This window comes from Lutzomyia longipalpis, chromosome 2 (assembly GCF_024334085.1).
Source record: "Lutzomyia longipalpis isolate SR_M1_2022 chromosome 2, ASM2433408v1".
Taxonomy (NCBI): Eukaryota; Metazoa; Arthropoda; class Insecta; order Diptera; family Psychodidae; genus Lutzomyia; species Lutzomyia longipalpis.
Window position 1 is genome coordinate 13,940,573 of NC_074708.1, and position 19,342 is coordinate 13,959,914.

The 19,342-nt window shown below is 35.8% G+C and overlaps 2 protein-coding genes across 6 annotated transcripts in view; one reads left to right on the forward strand and one right to left on the reverse strand.

Annotated features, from left to right (window-relative positions):
• The window catches only part of LOC129790795 (glutaredoxin domain-containing cysteine-rich protein CG31559-like), a 383,040-nt gene that overhangs the window by 328,414 nt on the left and 35,284 nt on the right, over positions 1–19,342 (reverse strand). The window lies entirely within an intron of this gene.
• Positions 1–19,342, forward strand: part of LOC129790790 (monocarboxylate transporter 12) — a 79,908-nt gene that overhangs the window by 13,139 nt on the left and 47,427 nt on the right. For all 4 annotated transcript variants that reach the window (XM_055828514.1, XM_055828513.1, XM_055828515.1 and 1 more), the window contains one exon: positions 9,946–10,782. In XM_055828514.1, the coding sequence (XP_055684489.1) occupies positions 10,554–10,782 (229 nt within the window). In that variant the 5' untranslated portion in view covers positions 9,946–10,553. The remainder of the gene's footprint in view (positions 1–9,945; positions 10,783–19,342) is intronic.

Here is a 19,342-nt window from a genome sequence, read left to right on the forward strand (position 1 = left end):
CTAAACACGCACCTTGCCACAGTTTTACGGTCAATTTACCACTTATTTGCCACATATTTGGATAAAACTTAACGGAACACTAAAGGGGGATACACATTCCTCCATCAGAACACATCCCAGCTAGAGATTCTGGCCAGGAAATCGCTCAAATCACCGAAATTCGTGGCTCATCCAGCCGCTTCTCCACACTGAAAACACGTACCTTGCCACGGTTTTGCGTTAAATTTACCACTTATTTACCACAAAATTGCATTAAACTTAACACAACACTAAAGGAGGATACCCATCCCTCCATCAGAACACATCCTGGCCAGAGATTCTGGCCAGGAAATCACTCAAATCACTGAAAATCGTGGCTCATCTAGCCACTTCACCGCACTGTTTATGTATGGGAAATGAGTTGTCAAAAATTCCGCGTTTTGTATCCCTTCCCGTCCATTGGGTCATATGCTGACCCAAAAAGTTTGGAAAAGCTTTTTGGAAAATTGGTTCAACTTTCAAGGTTCCCATAAAGCAATTTTTTCTTGTTATTTAGTCTATTTATAAGATTAAAGTCGATTTAGACTATCGGAAAACTATAAAATAGGAAAAAATACCGATTTTCAAAGTGCTGAAAATCGACCAATTTTTCCCAAGTTTGATGCAAAAAATCGACTATAAAGGAATTAATTGGACGAATCAAAAAAATATGTCTTAAAAGGTTGATCCTTTAGCTTTATACTGGCGAAGAAAGCATCCAAAAATATTAACTAGAAGTATATCTAAAAAATCATTTTCGTTTTGGGTCAGGGTATGACCCAAAAAACGTTAAAGGGTTAAAATTCTATACCGTTTATCCAATTGCAACAAAAGTTGGTACAAAGTCTTTTTATATAAAGCTGTTCTAGATGCGACATATTTTTTTTCCCAAATCCCTTTATTATGTAAATCCATTTACACGTTTTATAATTTATTTAAAAAAATATTATGAATGTTTTTCATAAAATATGAAATTCAATTTGAAATATTCTTTAAAAAAAATTAAATATTCTCAAAATATTCACGAATACTTTTAAGTATTTAGAAAATATTGACTGTTCTCCCATTTTACTGAATATTCTACAACGATTATTTTTACTTTCGCCAAACACTTTCCTTTAATTATCCAAACATAAAAAGAGCTTTTACAACGTTCTATGTAGCATGTGGTAAAAAAGATCTCTCATAGAACAATGACACCATACTCACTGATGTAGAGAATGCTCTGCAGTTCAGCATCCCGTGTGTAGTAGCCGGAGAGATACATAGTAATTTTATGGCAACGGTGCTTATAATTACACACATATATAGCATTTATTTTATTCATTGGCACTTCCCTGGATATGTCCACTTACACCGTCATTTATCCCTGCTTCAGGCTATTGGTGATTATCGTGGCAACTATATCAGCTTACCCCACATGATTTGCCATCACCGCATTCTCTTTTTTCTTCACCTCTTCTTCGTCGTTGGGTGCACGAGGAAAATGTTGAAGCAAAGAATATATTAACCGAGAACTAATTAATTCTGTGTGTGATACAGATATCAACGCGCAAGTTTATGCTATATAATATCACGAATCAATTAAGCAATATTCATATCACTAATCGGGTATATTTTCAGACCGCGTGTTTACCTCTAAGATCAATTTGAGAAAATTGCAGTTCATAGAACTTGATGCTAATTAGTTTAGACACTTCACGGAGATTTATTGCTATTGATATTCAAGAGAGAAAATTAAGAAAATATTCTCTTTGGATTTTTTTTGTTCAGAGAGCTTTTTTGTAGCCTTAAACTCTATAAAATTAATGTATGTATATAAAGAGCAGCGTCGCTATGTTTGTACACTTGAATCATAGATTGTGTACTGATGTGTAGCACCTCTCCATCGTCTTTTCCATTAAAACATTAACCCTGTCTCTCAATTGTATATTCGCAACAGAATAATATGTTGTAAATATGCATTAACAGCATAAATGTTTAATTGTCTGCTTGTCTCCCTTAGGTAACAATCCTAATATTTAATCAGCATCTACTCCACAGTATTAAAGTCAATCATAACGCGTCCAGTTATTAGAGTTGGTATACCACAACGCGGATGGGTCAGTCTATGCGTTGTAATTTAATTTGTGAGTAGTATTAGTAGTCAAAGTCGATTTTTTGTAAAATTTAGCAATTTGACAGATTAAAATGCTTATATCTTAAGTTCTATTAGACCTTCAGAAATTTCTTGACTAGTTCTAGAAAGGTATTGAAATAAGCTTTAATTTAATATATATCTCAATTATTTTCAAGGTCACCTCCAGAACACAAAATGGCGGATTTTTGTTTTACTAAAACAGTTTTTGGCAATTTTTGCCCTAAAGGAATGGTTTTAGAGGTTTCTGATGTTCTAGAAAGTTGTAGAGTTTTGCAAAACCTTTAATTTGATACTAAGATGAGCAAAATCGGTCAAGCAGTTCAGGAGATATGGCTCATAGAACTTTTCAAATTCAAGAATTTTTCAAGTGACTATATCTTCTAAACGGCGACATAGATTTTCTTCATTTTTGGACTGGTGCAAGATTATTACTCCTGCTACAACATATCAAAAATTCAAGGAAATCGATGATGGGGATTCGGAGATATTGCCCCTTAAAGTAAGGCAATTTTTGTTTTTGAATTTAGCGCCTCCTGCGGATGTTTTTGGAACTTGAAATGTTCTAGACAGTTGTAGGGCTTCGCAATACCTTTCATTTGATACCAAGATGGTTAAAATCGGTTAAGCCGTTCTCGAGATATATCGAAAAAACACTTTTTGCTTTAGGCCGCCATATTTGCTAAACCGCTTGACCGATCGTCAAGTATGAATTGTTGATGAAAACGTCTCACTGAGCACTAAAACATACTAAAATTTCAGACCTCTAGCTATAAGGGAAGTGGTTGACGGTATTTCAAAATGGCGGACGGCGGCCATCTTGGATTTTGAAAATGCGAAAAAATGAAATTTTACACCCACATTTCTATAGAAAACCTCAAACCGGAAGTCTCTATCTGTTACCGTTCTCGAGCTATAAGGCAAAGTTTAGAGTCCCGGACGGCAGGCCGGCAGGACGGCAGGACGGCAGGACGGCCGGATCAAAAATTTTCCACCACCATTTTCGTAATGTGGGATGTCTAAAACGTGCTCATACCAAGTTTGAGCCCGATCTGAGGTGGTCGGTTTTTCCGACGATTACAATACTTGGTATGCCACGATTGTGGTATACCAACTAATTAATAGGGATCGCGCAAGGAGATGAACAAATATTATCCTCTTTTTATGCTGCCAACACATCACTCCAAAAAGCACACATACGTTTGACAGTGTAATTGACACAATCCCACCCATTTTCGCGTATAAAGAAAATTGACTAATGGAGTCATCATGACTCCGCATCTTCATCAGTCTCCACAGTTCCAAGATCAATTTGTCAAAACAGCCGATTAACTTAATTACAATTGAATGATGCAGACGATGTGGAAGATGCCTCCACCTCGGAAGCTTTTCCCTGTCACAACCAAATCAAATCCAAAATGGGGAATAGGTTCCCGTATAGAAATTCTAATGAACTCCCCTCCCTGCCCCGTAGCAATTTTCCATTTTACCGCATTTTCACCCACCATCCCTCTCTATTCTATGTGTGATTAGATTTCACACAAAGAATAGAAGTCAATCATGCTGAGTGATAAAAAAAATTCACCCAGCATTGTATTGAATTTTTATGCGCTTCGAGGATTCATTGAAAAATTCAGGGAGTTTACTCCTCAATTCAGGGAGAGAAAAAAATGTTGAAGTGCGCTGTAAAAATGGAAAAGATTTATATCTCTGTAATTTTCTCTTCTAGATTCTTTAGATATTTCGGTGATATCCATTTTGAATATCTGCCTAAATGAGAAAGGAATCAATTTGAATTTTTATTTCAATTTTAGAGTTATGGAGATTTTTTTTTAGCTTTATTCCATAGAGAAGAAGAATGGGGTGATAAAATCATTCTCAGGCGTTAAAATTTCTATTTTAATGAAAAAAAATGTGATTTTACAGGCTTTTCCGTATACTTGTTTTTTTTTTGAAGAATTTTGAAGTTTTACCTTCTTGTTAAATAATTAATTATAATTTTATTTCTTAAACTATTCGATATAGATTAAATAGTTCTAAATTGAAAATGAATTTTCAAACCCAAATTGCCCCGCTCAGCCCTATGAAGAAATTCTTAGACGTGATTCAGCGAAGAAATCAACGGGAAGAAAACTCACTCACAAAAAATTTGCAGCTGAACGTGATTTCCAGGCACACATAGATGAAATTTCCTGCGTGGGAATTACATAAATTTTAGGGTGAATATTTAAGGGATGCCCTCATGTGAAATCACTCTCTTGCGAAACTTCATTATCACACCAATATTGAGCATTGTTGGCACAAATCTTTGTGGTGAAGAAATCAATGATGCTCTTCATCGTCTTTTTTTGGACCTGAGAGAGAAGTTCCATGCTTAAAGTTGAGAATTGTGTGAATTTGAGAAATTGAGAGTGTGAATAATGCATGACTGCGGTGATTCCTCCACTGACTTAATTTATACAACATTTTACAGGTACTGGGAGGTAAACGGGGGCAATGTATTTAACAAGAATGGCTGGCATGGAAAAGTGATGGAATATTTTATTCAGATTTGTACATTTTATTGTCCAAAATTGGCACCGCAGAGGCAAATTGAACACTCACCGCGTTGTGTATTGGTCTAGAAAAGGCAGAAAATTTAACAAGAGCTTCTCTAATCATTCATACATAATTTATATATGTATGGCTTTTTGTAGAAAACTTTTTCGATACAACATTGAAAAGTTTCCGATTCGGAATTTCCTCGATGAGTTGTTAAATTGAATTTAACTTTTATTGCAGCAGGATAAGTTTCATTTTTTTAATGCTCATTGAAAATTTAAACACATTTTATGAGACAATACAGGTATATTATTTTTAATTAATTGAAAATGAAGTATAAGCAATTAAAATACTTTTAATTCATTCAAAAATAACAATAAAAGCCAAACTTTTGAAATTTAACAACTCCAATTAGTATTAATAGCACGTGATAATTATTCGTTCCCTTTTTAATTTTATTAAAAAGGGCAATTTTATTTAAAGTTTTATTTTATTTTATGATGTTTAATTTAATGAACAAGACTTCTGTGCAGTAAATTCAATTAACTGATTTTTATATGTAACTTAATTAGAGCTTTCACTTTTAATGAGTAATGTATTAATTAGTGATTCTCAATAAAAGTTTTTTAATTAATTTATCACGAGGATTTTGAAGATTTTCAAAATATTCCTTAAGATATTCACGAAGGTCGTTAGGAATATTTTAAAAGACATTTTGAATACTCAAACTATTACGAATTTTGTTCAATTCGATTTTATTAGTGGCTACTTTGTGTTATTGCCTTTTGCTTGTTTAATAAAATTCTGAATAAAAAATTCTTGCTTTAGAATTTTCTATCAAACTATTTTTCTATCTCGACAAAAAGCTCCAATTTGCATCGAGGTCCTTCTTATATGGCAGTTATTGACCAAATATTCAATATTCAATATTAATCAAGAACAATTTAATATATTTTGCAACTCTCTTTATTGGGTCAGCTATTTGCCCTTTGGGCAGTAAAATTAATTTTGAATTCATCTCAATGGCTTCTTGTTGCTTCTCCACTGTGCTACCCATGATATTTAGATCAAATTTATAAAGAGAACTAAACAGACAAATAAACATATACAGTGGGACCCCAGTACAACGATCACTTGGTTATACTACTCTCGCGCATTGAAAATAATGAGTGCGAAGAGTACATCCGAGTGGTCGTTGTACTGGGGTCCCACTGTAAACCAAACAGTCAAAGGGATTCTATGTGAAATTTCTGACGATTGAGTGATGTTTTCTTGCTTCTTCAGGGGTAAATTAATATTTCAACGATAGTCTCATTTTTCGTTCATCAACCTCCCTCCTCCGTAGCAACTCTTTGTTTCAATGTATACCCCTTGGTAGGGTAGCAGCACCTGAAGAGGTGAACCTTTCTCTGTTACCATAAATTAGGAAAATAAAGCAAAGAGAGATTTGGTTTGAACAAGCGTACGATTACATCATCGTACAAGACTTGGTATGTGACTATAGTTTGTACATTGAAGGGGGAGAGCATCGAGAAATTCTCTCCGATAGATATTTTGAAGAGTGCTCCCCGAGAGATTGGAATCCGTAATTGGATTAGTGGAGAACAATCCCATTGAGCTGGATTGCAACACTTTAGCCGGCTTATTATGCTCCATTGTAGTCATGAATGAACGCACACACTTGTCTCGAGCTTTTCTCATGGGTCTGGTGGACTTAGGTGTGTGTGCAGCACACAAGGCGAGGAGGCTCCTGGGCGATGGGCAGGAGGGAGAGTCATGGGGAGATACTCATATAATGAAATTGGATGAAGATTTATTTGGTACGAGGTGGTCTGCATGACGCTTTTTCATTTCATTTGTCTTTAGCAATTCAGAACATTCACAACTCATTGGATGATGGTGGATTTAACCCATTTCTTTGCGTCTCACATTGCACTACACCCACACCCAAATTCCCACATAAAGAGAATTTTCATTAGGAAATTAATATCTCTTCACTTTCCTTTTTTTTCTCTTTAATTTTATGTAACTTGAAGTGCATTTTAGCTGTGTTTCTTTCAGACTCAGCTTTTGTGTACCGAGCAAAATCGAAAGTCGTCAGATCGGGCTCAAACTTGGGATGAGCACGAATTAGGGTCCCCACATTCCAAAAAACGTATGCGCCAAAATTTTTTTTTGTCCGGCCGGCCGTCCATCCGGCCGTCTGTCCGGCCGTCCGGATTATAAACTTAAATTACAAGAGAACGGTAATAGATAGAGACTTGCGGTAAACGGCAAAGTTTAAATATCGACCGGAAGACATCCGATTATGACATCAAATTTTACCCCCCACCCCCGAGTCCGCCATTTTGAATAACCTCAAAATTTTGTTTTCGCTATATCTCAGCCCCTATTATAGCTAGAGGTCTGAAATTTTGATATGTTGTAGGGGCCATCAAGACCTTCACACAATTTTCACAATTTTTCATCGAAAATCGACCATAACTCGAAAACGGCTTGACCGATTTTGATCAACCCGGGCTCAAATGAAAGCTCTCAACAAACCCTACAACTCTCTAAAACATACGAAGTTTCAAAAGTGACCGCTAGGAGGCCAAAAATCAAAAACAAAATTTTCGATTACTTTTCGATGAATATCTCGAAAACGCCATTATCGATTTGCTTCATTTTTTGATATGTTATAGCTGACCATATTATCTAGCTCCATGCCAAAAATGAAGAAAATCTATGTCGCCGTTCTCGAGATATAGCCTTCCAAAGTTGGCATGTCATATCTCGGGTTCTACAAGTCGGATTTTGATCAACTCAAGTGCAAATGAAAGGTTTCGTGAAGCCCTACAAATGTCTAGAACATTGCAAGTTCGAGAAATGACCGCGAGAGGCGCTAAAGTCAAAATCAAAATTTAAGAAAATTTCGAACTCGAATATTTCGAAAATGCCATTATCGATTTACTTCATATTTTAATATATTATAGTTGAGGTTAAGACCTTTCCAACGATAGCTCAAACTCGAAAATCTATGGAGCCGTTCCCGAGATATGGCGTTTTAAAGATTTATTGGGGGATGACTTTTCAACTTTTCCCGATTTTGCATGTATTTAAACAAATTCGCGTTCTAGTTTGCTCTCACAAAATTGGTACACTGAAAGAAACACAGCTCTCGTAAGCTTGGTCAGCTTACCCGTACATTTTCTATTCTTTTCGTTCTTTTCGCTGTAAAGACAACTTTAATTTTAAATTATAATCGGGGAATAAAATTGCAATCAATCAATTATAATTTTTAGAATATTCCTCGGGCCATTGAGAAAAAAAATCTTCTAATTTATGCAGATATCTGTAAAATTATTTAAATATTCAGATTTGGTGATATTTTCAAGAAATTATTTGTTTGAAATAGGTAGCAATTAGTGCTCAATTATTGCTAAATTATACCATAACTATTGATTAATGATTATTAACCATAAAATAAATTTTGGTAATATTTTGAGATTTAATATTTTTAAGTTCCTTTGTCAAATTCATGGGTTTAATAGTAAATCCACGTATCTACTACATTGTACAACCAAACCATAAATTATGTTTACCAACTGGTACAATGATGAGCTCAATATTTGGTCAAATCCTAGACAAATATTAAATATTTCTGTTTATTTACTGCAAACAAAGTAAAAAAAAAACCTATTTCTGGTTTGTTAAAATTGAAGCTTTACTATATATAATTCAAACTAGAGAGAGAGCTTTTACAGCAGAAAAACATCCCTAGAGCTATATACAATTTGGTATACATATTGCATAAGATATATAATATAGAACTTGTTGAGAAAACTTGAAAATACTCTTGAAATCTATCTTGAGCAGCTCCACTCAATAATCAAGATAAACTTCCGCCGTACTTTATTGAACTTTTCCACGTGATCCACCGCTTGAAGCTCGCGAGATTCTGATTAGGAGGGTGGTAGTGGTGGAAAAAGAATTGTTTATCATGAAGCACAATTGGCGCCAACTTTCTTGCAAAAGCACCCAACAAATATAATCCCCGACATAAGCCTCACTTAGCAATGCGTCTCGCGGTAGAATGTTGCGAGATGTGGGTGTAACTCTGAGGGGTGGGTAAAAGGGGCCTAGAGGAAGCTTGAGGGTGTATTTTCTTTCATTTGATGACATCAATTTTAAATATATCGGGCGCGCTGAATTAACCTGCGGAGTGGAGACACGGGAAATGGTGAAAAACAAACCCTCATATCACACCTGTTCGAAATTTTCATTTTCACCGCGCAATCTCTCACACCGCATTGTCTGTTGGATGTGAATGGAATGGAGAGGGTACTATTTTCCACTCATCTCCTGCCCCCGTAAAACTTCCAAGAACAATGGAAAGTGCTTTCAACAGGGGGTAGATGGGGACGAAATTCAAAAGAAGGGAACTGTTGTGCTGCTAAAAAAAAACTGCGCGTATCGTAAAATCAAATGGGTCCCAAATAAGAAAATGTTTAATATTAAATTGACTTTAAAGTTGATGTGGTGTGGCACACGAAACTTTGAGCCATTGTCTATGGCACTGGGTGTGAAAATGATAAAATTGTCATGGAGGAAAATATCGTGGAAATTGTGTCAATTTGCGGCTTTTTTTTTTCTTTACGTATCCCTCGCTAGACGTGAACGAAAGAGGTTTGTGTGCGATAAGGGTGGAAAAGCATTGTTTTCCCTCGTGCTGGGGTGGGTTGATGATGAGGGAAATGTTGAGGGTGTGGGTGTGATGTATATATACATATATAGTAAAACCTGTCAAGTGAGTAAAAGTCTCAAAGTGTCGCCCAGCGGCCTCAAAGTGATGATTTCAGCACAAAGTTGCTCTCTGGATCGCCTCCAAGTTATTCACATGAACAACATATACATAATATAGATAGAATACAATGGTTCTCAAAAGACTTCTCATGAAAATATGACAAGCTGGCAATTTTTTTCTCCAACTCAAACTATCCGACAGAGTTATCCCATTCAGAGGTCCTCACACCCTCTACACTACACCCTGTGTGGCGCTATAATAACAAGTGAATTGCACAACAAGTTCTTTTGCGAAACCAATGTAATGAAGGGCTGGCAAATGGGAGTTTTGATGAACCCAACTATGATCATAAAAAAGCACAAAATATTTTTCTTTTCTCCTCAAAATATTCTACACTCAATAATAAAATTTATGCACGTTATTGAGAAAACATTCATCATATTCATAACTAATTTCTTTTCAGCAACGACAACATATCAGAACTGATGCTGTGAGACACAAACTCAAGCAGCGCAGATGTTATTCCTTTCGGTGGTAGATCCTAATAACCAGTAGACATGAACTGTGGTATGTCCTGTGATTCGGCAAAGAGTGTGAGGAGTGCGATTTCGGTGAGTGAGAGCAGTTAAGACTAAGATGTATTGCACATGCGACCGTGGCCTCAGTAGTTACCTCCAGCAACATCCGTTCTCCACACTCCCACGTGCCCCCTTCCTTGCGGCTGGACGTGCGGCACCGCGCCGTCCGCCGCTGCTGACATCAACCCTCTCGGGTGCCAGGTCATGCGTGAACCTGCCCACCGGTGATTGCCAGCACACCACCGAGCGTCCCTTTCACTCCCTCGCCGGCGGTATATACGACGCCAACGCAGGCCATGTGATCCCGTGACGTTACAGTTGCTCCTGTAGATCCCTCCAGTCCCACCACCAACACTGCCCTCAGCAGCCTTGCTGGAACTACCGCATTGCCCCAGCGGCGTGCTGTCAACATCACTGGCCAGCGGAATCGGGTGCACCTGCCACTTGTCACGCCACGCACAACCAGACGCACGGGCTGACCCAGCAACCGGAGATGCTGGGCGTCTCGGCTGGCTGTGTGTCACCTGCAATGTCTGCATCACCACCACCGGCACCACCACCACCTGCCACTAGGCCACATCCACTGAGCATTGGTGGTTGCTCACGTTGTCGCTTTGCCACCATTGCGACACCCACGCACAATCGTCGTGCTAATTCAGCGCCGCATCACACCGACACAATGCGCCATGGAAGCTATCCGGCTCAAGGGAATTCCTACACAGGTATGAAAATATTTTTTGATTTTTTGTTAAATCAGTTTCTTAAAAAAATATATTTTTTTAAATTTCTGGAAAAGTTTTAAAAATTTTGGGCTACTCAGTATTTCCGTTGTGGTTTGAATTTTGAAAACAGATCAGTTTAAAATTATCCGAATAACAAAAAGTTTAAAAAGCTTTTCAAAGCATAAAGAGTAAGCTTTGCAAAATCCTTGAACTGAAAGAAACGTTTAGGGGAGGTTTGTTAGAATTGTTTCATACAATTTGACCCATTCTCCTCTATTACTGGTTTTATTATTAAAATATTATTCCAAATACGTTACACGCATTACACAGATAATTTAAGCATTATAAAGTTTGGTAATTGTTTAAAAAGTTTACTGATTTCAGTTTTAACTCACTGAAAAGTGAAAACTCCACAAAAACTACATCTCGCAGAATTTCTCTTTAACTAAAATAAATTTGTTTATATTTGCCTGGGAGGAACTAAGGAATATGTAATAAAATTATAGTGGGTGTATATAATTTTCTTAACATCATAAGCATCGCTGTATCATAACATGATGAGGAAAAACTTTTGCAAATATTTTGACCGCAACTTCAACACCCTCTAAATGAGAAGCTAAACATTTTATAATTAGTGTGTTTACTCCTGCTCTCCCATGGCTATAAAATTGAATTAATAGAGGCCACAGGACATGATATCCTCATGTGTTAACTAATGTAGGGGCGCTAAAATGGCAATTTGCAAAGTTTTCCCACAAATAGAAAATTCAATATTCAGTTCATTGATGTGTGGGAAAGTTGGCAAAAGGGCAAATCATCTTCCACATTGATTACAATTTGGTGGCATTTCCGCACCAACCGTTCTCTGCCCAAACCGAATTCGTCACATTTACTCCAATTTCTCGTGCCATCGCAACGTGAGGGAAAATCACTCCATGGCGCCCACTTGGAAAATACATCAATGTCAAAGCAAATGCGAAGTGCGTGCCCCACGTATGAGTCTTCTACTCTGTGAAAATCACACGCGGTCCCCACAATAAATCGCATCGCACTAACATGACTGCTTTATTGGCTTCACAAGTCACAATATTCATTTGCCTGGTGTTGTGATTCCTGTGAATTTATTTTATTTCAAACCTCCCCTACTCTTTGTGCACAGAGAGATTCACTTTATGTGCCATACAAATGGTGTCTGGTCGGCATATTACATTTGTAAAGTCTGTAAACACGCGCGTAAATGGAGCATCTCTGTGGGTAATTGGAGTGTTGGGTGTGTCATCAATAATTTTCTACAATTTCTACAACTATGTATGTACTTGCATAGATTAGATGTGCAGCAAAATGAGGATAAATTGAAGCAATTTATGTGCATTACGAATACTCAAATGGAAGGTACACTACAATCAAAAAGTTTTACAAAAATTAACAAAAATAGAAAAATTAACAAAAAAATCAAAGTTTAAAAAATATCATAAACATATTTTTTGATAAGACTTTGTGTTAACAGAGTTAATCGAATTTGACAGGTTAGATCAGTTTTTCAAAGATGCATCTTAATCTGAAATAGTAAAATCGGTTAAGTGATATTTTTTCAAAGCACTTATAGACCATCTAGATCTGAATTTGCATTGATTCTAAAATTGAATTTAATATTTTAATACATTGATCTTAAGATGTAATCAAAAACGGTTCAAGAAATGATTTTTATTAAATTTTTATCAGAATTTCTCATATTAGAATATCTTTCCCTATATTCCATTTTTTTTACCAAGCACGATTTCACCAAAATCTGCAGAGAAATCAATTTGAAATAAAAATCGTGATTGAAAATCTAAATTAACGAAAAGCAAGTACCAATTTTACGGGAAAAGCAAAAATCAAAAAATTCCTGAAGCAGACATTTTCTCAATTCAAACATAAACTGCTGCACTTGTGCTGTAGATAGTGTTTAAGGTGAATTTATATATCCTTCTTTTTTTTGGCGGAATGGCAAGAAATGCACGGATACCCAGTAAATTATCCCCAACTCGCACAGGTATTTCCTGCACTAGACGTAATCGCTTTTCATTCTGCGGGGTGGTAGGTAGCAGATTAAATTGCACACAGACCCCTGGAAAATTGTCACGAAAACGTGCCATCAATACGAATGGGTACGATGGGGGAGGAAAAAATCTTGGAAAAATCCGTGTGCCGCACGTGTACTTAATGATTTATTCTATAACGGAAAATAGGCTCAAACAGTGCGCTCTCAACTTTTCTCATGTAATTTTCTTATATATCGCCACCCAAGCCACAAAATAGTGGGGTATTGCCATAAAGTTTTTTTTTTCTTTTTGGCAAATTTTCTTATCCCAAACGACACGAGTGAGACGGGCTTTGGATGGGCAACAGATGTTGGTGGCGAAATGGGTTTGAATTAAAAAAAATATTTTTATTGGATGCCTTCCAAATTGATTTATGTACATTTCCCCTGCCATGCTTACAAAAATGTTTTGGTAGAACATCAAATTTGCGGTGAGGAAGGGGGAGGTGAAATAAACATTAGAAGGAGTTTTGTGCGGGAGGAAGTGGAAAAAACATACAAAAATCTGCTGTAAATTGGCCAGTTTATTGGTGGCAATTAGAGCTGTCACAAATGGTAAAATGTGTGTGAATGGTGTGAATTATTAAACGATATATCCCTCCTCGTGTACGTACCAAAAAGTAAAGCTCATTGACCCAAAATTCCCATCAAATTCGCACGAAATGGTAATTTGTGGGACAAAAAATTGTTTGCATTTTTTCCCCGCTAAATCCAAAATTTTTCTTATTCGCAACATATATAAATTTGTATATATAATGAAGCTATACATAATATTTTCACTTCATGTCGCTATGGCCAAACAAAGAATTTGAGTATTCTGTGTGAATGAAAACTCACCCAAAATGCGTGAAATGTCGTCAAAAACCAAATGAAATTCATGAAAAAAATATATCAACTTCTTTTCCCAATTTATGGTACATATTTAAGCACTCTTTTCCCTTGAAAATCTCCCACCCCCTAATTTCTTTTTGGGAAACACATAAAGCAAATATTTGCTACAAAGAAGCATTTTTTTCTTCGTCTTCTCAAGTACATCCTAATGATATTTTGTTTGGAAAGGACAGCTTCATGGTTCGTTTTTGTATGTAGTACCATCCCTTACTTGTATATTATTCCCTAATTAAGTCTTTTATGGGGATTTATTTTGAGATTTGTATTGCGAAGGATTATTTTGGGGGATGATATTCAAATAAATCATTTAATCATTTTTGAGAAGTTTCCCGGCAGGAAAGTTAATTCATTGCATGAGTCTTGATCATCTTGTTATGAATTAAATTTCTCGGAAAACGCTGAAAGATCCTTCACGGAATTTGTCATAAAACAAGACCTTATGTATTTTCTCTCAGCGTGAATAGTAGGTCGTTAATCAATAGCCTTAGCATTTTAGATAATTTATAATGAATAAAATATTCTTTCCAATTTTTTATTAAAATATTTTCTAACAATCTCACTGTAATTCAAAAATTCAAGCATTTAGCCCCCTAATTATTGAACAATGAAAAATTCATTTTCTTTACTCCACTCCCCTCCCCTGAGAAAACTTAGAGGACTCGTTTGTTCTTCCTTGTTTATTCAGATTCTTCTATTTTTCCACAATCTCAATTATTTCAAGCAAACGGGCCAAGAAGAGACAAAAAACTTATTGATTTTTTTTTCTTGGAAAGATTCATTTTATATCTTTTCAAGTTATCATCCGCATAACGTGCAGAAACCACGCGAAATACAAAAAAAGCCTTTATTGTATATTTTCCCGCATCCATGAGAACAGCGTAGAAAAAGCTTATTTAGATACCCCCTCTGGGAGCAACATGACCCGAGAAATTTATTTACATACTCAACACTGTATTATTGTCACGTGCAAAAGAATGAGAAATATGTTTTATTTGAAGCAACACACAGTGTGGGGCACGCTGGGAGAAAAGGACCCCTAAAATAGGCAGCAAGGGAACACTCCACATCCTTATTGTATTGACTTAAGAGCTTTTCCACCATTGCGTACGGGGGGGAAGGAAGATTTATGGAAAAATTTTAAAAGTGTGTCAGACTTTCCATTAAAATTCGACTACCTCCCAAAATCTCTCCGACTGAGCGGGGAAAATAAATTGAATGCAGTGTTTCAATTTACAATGAAAAAAATACACCAAAAGTGTGGGTTATACGGTTTAGGAGAATTTTGCTTTCGCATTGAGAATGAAAAGGATATTTTTGTGGTATATAATACGCCTCTTATATATGGGATTTGCATAGTAATTTTTGCTCACAGAATGGATGTACATTTGTCAGTTACCATTGTTTTTAAGGGTAAAATGTTCCCGGAAAAAAGAGGACGAAGGAAAATGGCAAAAATAAACAGTCACTATCTCTCCTTGCTATGTTGGTTAACTTTCTAATAAACCTTTCTGTCAATTTTTGTGTTCTCTTTGTGTGCTTAAGAGTTTTTTTTGTTGGGTATGTGAAGAATTTGCTTTCAGAGCTTTTAGAGCTTTTACCAGAAATATATAATTTATATTATTATTCGAATAAAAGAAAAAAAAAAGAATAATTTTGAGGAAATTCTCTAAAATTCATGGAAAATTGCTCTTGCCTAAGTTTTCCTGCAGTTCAGTTTTTATTATACAGTAACTATCTTCAATTCAAGCAGCAATAAACCCGGCATAAGCCATAAACCATCTCAAAACTCTTCATTTTTTCATAAAACTTTCAAAAAAACATCTTTATCTAAAATTAGAATATTTCTGTTTAAATACAAAAGAAGGCAAAGACGGAAAAAACAAACATTTTATGAGAATAATAAAATAGTGGAAAAACACGAGGAAAGCCTCATAAAATAATATCATTTGCAAACAATATTGCAGATGAATGGGAAAACATCAAATATATGCATTTCCACTTCAAATAATAAATTTCTCTGATATGTCTTCTGGTTGGATTTGGCAATGCCTCCACGTCGCTCTCGTCAACTAAAAAGTGATGAATTCTGCATAAGTGGAAATTTTCTGTGAGATATTTCACTATGACGTTCACATAGGACATTTGCATAACTTTATTTCCCCACCACCGGGCATTTGTATTCAGAGATTGTATTTCACACGTGTGTGTACTAATTTAGAATTTGATGGACACCTCTCACCGTATCCAGTACGCTCCGGAACTATCGGGATATACGGTTTTAGCAATTAACATAAATCCTCCTGCGAGACTGACAGAAATATCGTTAGAAATATGCGTTGAATATTAAAAAAAAATTCTAACACAATTATCATGTGAATGGCGCCAAAATACATCATTTAGAAAAATTCTAAAAAAAAAAAGAATCTTCTCCGCAGAGTCAAAAGACCGATAAATTTCTTCGCAGTCAGCTGTTGCCACACGAAGAATTTACTGCATTCGGAAAAACAGCAGCAAAATACTTTTTGGGTAGAGCAAAAGAGGGTTTATCATTCATCAGATGAGCTGTATTAAAAGTTAAAAATAATCCATTAAATTCATCTTAATGTACTAATTTGGCACGAGAATTCTTTTTATCTTTTTTATATACTTTTTTATTATTATCAAAAAAAAAGGAGACTTACAAATTGCAATAAGTAGAGAGATAAAAGATTTTTATTTGCCGCAATATGGTCGTAAAAAATCTGGAGATAAATTTTACATCAAGACTTGATGATGGTTGAATTTTAATTTATATATCTGAAGATTCTTCTTGAGAAAGGAGATTATTCATTTTTAGGCATTTTACTGATTATTGGGTGATACTTACATAATCGGTATGAAAAAGGCTCATGAAGCCATAAAAGGAAAACCAAGAAAATTTTCATATTTATGTATTTTATTAGAGCCAAAGAAAATTAATTTTTATAAACAAAAAAAAACATTTTTTGGTAAAAAAAATTCTAACCAAAAAAATTCAAATAGAGATGTTAATCCTTTAACTTTACAGAGTCCTTAAAAAAATCACATGCCAGAATTTTCTGGGTTTATTCAGTTCCACTATAGAACAACCCAAGGAATTTAGCACCCTTTAAAAGAATTTTCAACAAACTGCAAATTGTTTTCCCCCTCATTCTTCACGTTGCTTCTTCTACCAAAAAGAAAGGAAAACCCAAAGACCATGTGCAAGAGATTTATGCTATAAAATGACTATGCAATATTTTTATTATGAACGGCAAATGGGGTTGTTTGTGTGTCCAAAAATGGATTCATATCTTCAATCTCGCATGACTTGTACGCTCTCTATGGGTGGTTTGGGGGTCATATAATTCCCCACAGAATGACACCAATTCATCATTTTACGACTTGCCCAGAATTGGTGCTTGCAGTGCATGTGATGGCTGTGATTTTTGCATTTAGTGCATCATTTCCAGTTCCATTCACTTAACTTTCATTTTTGCATTTTTCTATCTCATCCATTCTGTATGATATAAACGCTAAATGGCTCACAGCGATAGTACCGAAAAATTGAATAAGATTGAATTGCAAATAGCTAATACATTTAGGGGTTGTATCGTTGGGTTGTTAAATAAATATATTAAATGAAAATAAAATAAATTTTATTTGTTTTGTGCAGTTCTGCTAAAAGGATGTTTGATTTTTTTAGCGAATTTATTTAGCTCTATTTCGATACTCTAAGGTTTTAGTAAATAAACTACCCTCAACGGCCAATATCCACAAAATAAATAAATTGAATAAAAAAATGAGAATTCTCCTATGAAATGCTAGCAAATGTCTTTTTAATCTTCCAATAAAGACCCATAAACTTTTTTCCGGAACTAAACTATTTAATGTTAAATAGCAAAAGTTAAATGATTCAACTGTCGTAGAAGCAACTAAATTTATATTTAGTCCTGGTGGTGTATTTATATTTAATTACATTCGGATATCTCAGACCACATAACTCACATTCGCACTTAAAACTTTAATGGTTTGAGATTGTACCCCCAGTACAGAGAGAGAGAGAGAGCGCATAATCTCTTGTAGAGGATATCGCATCATTAATTTTGGTTTGTAGTTTCGCTGCATTACTGAAATGCTTCCTCAGTCTCAGCATTTATTCACCAGCAGCACATATACATTATTAATCGTTCTGCAGGTCAATCGACGGAGTGTGACTAAATCTCACAGAGTTCTTACCCTTAATCGCTTTAGTAGACCCCAAAGGGTATAACGGGGGGGACGGCGAGGAATAGGGGAGTGAGCGTGAAATGCAAAAGTGTCAAGAGCCACCCACATTTGCCACAGGGTGAATGTCATGCGAAGGGGGTGTGCAGTGCAATTCAAAGGGTGGGAATGGAATTCAAGTGTCGTTTGCCTGTGCGGGAGGTGAAAGAATGCAAAAGAGTGACACGTCACTGAAGGGATAAATTGAAATTTTTATGCGCACTCCGTACACCGGCATGTGATCCAATTCCCTCTGAAATTTTCAATAGATTTATCGCTAAAGGATAACTGCAAGGATAACTCCATTTCACTGAGCGGTGAACCATTGAGAAGCTGTATGTATAAAGTTTTCCTATATATTCGCTTTAGCACCCGAATCTAACTGAAATTGAAAGATTACTTCACTCCCCCCATTCTTGTTGCATCCTCAAATTGTGCTTTTCGGCATTCCTTCTTTTGCTATGTATATGCAGTGAGGATAAAGCACACAGACTTTTGGGTATAAGCAGCTTTTGGTGGTGTTTTCAATTCAATCTCGATGAACCGGGAAAACAAATGACTTACCTTTTAGTTGAGTTTTGTCGAATATTCGGAATTAAGTTGCAAATGGTTGCAAAATGTTCCCAAATTTCTGCTTTTAGTTGTTTCAGAAAAGTAAAGAGTTCTCAAGAATTCTATTAAAATGTAAAATTCAATATAGATTTTAAAGGATAATTTCTTTATTTTGATATTTAATAGACAGAAAGTAAAATGAAAAAAAATACTCCTTTTTTAAATAGAGAATTGTTCATTCTTAGTTCCACAGAGTTCAAGAATGTTTTCGACAGTTGTAGCTGTATTAAGTGTAAGAAATATATCCGGAGCCCCAGCGTCTTTACGTGCTGATTCAATGGCTTTTCTAAGGGCAATTGCAACCACCACTCCCATTGAAACAGCAGGTTCACTCGTAATCTTTGATCCAAATATTCCTGTAGGGGTTGCATTTGTTTGCACAAGACTAACCCTAAAATCCACGGGAATATCCTTTGCACCGGGTGGTTTATAGTTCCAAGATCTATTTGTTAGCAATTCACCATTCGTACGATTGTACACGAGCTTCTCATGTAGCCAGTATCCTAGTCCCATTATGAAGGCTCCTTCAATTTGTCCAACATCAATCCTTGGACTTATGCTCTCTCCAACATCTTCCACAATATCCACTCGATGTAGTAGGAAGTTTCCTGTTAGTACATCAATCTCAATCTCAGCACAGGCGCAACCATAGACGTGGTAATGAGGCATGGTTTCCGTGACATATTGAGAAATTGCAATTAGTTCAATATT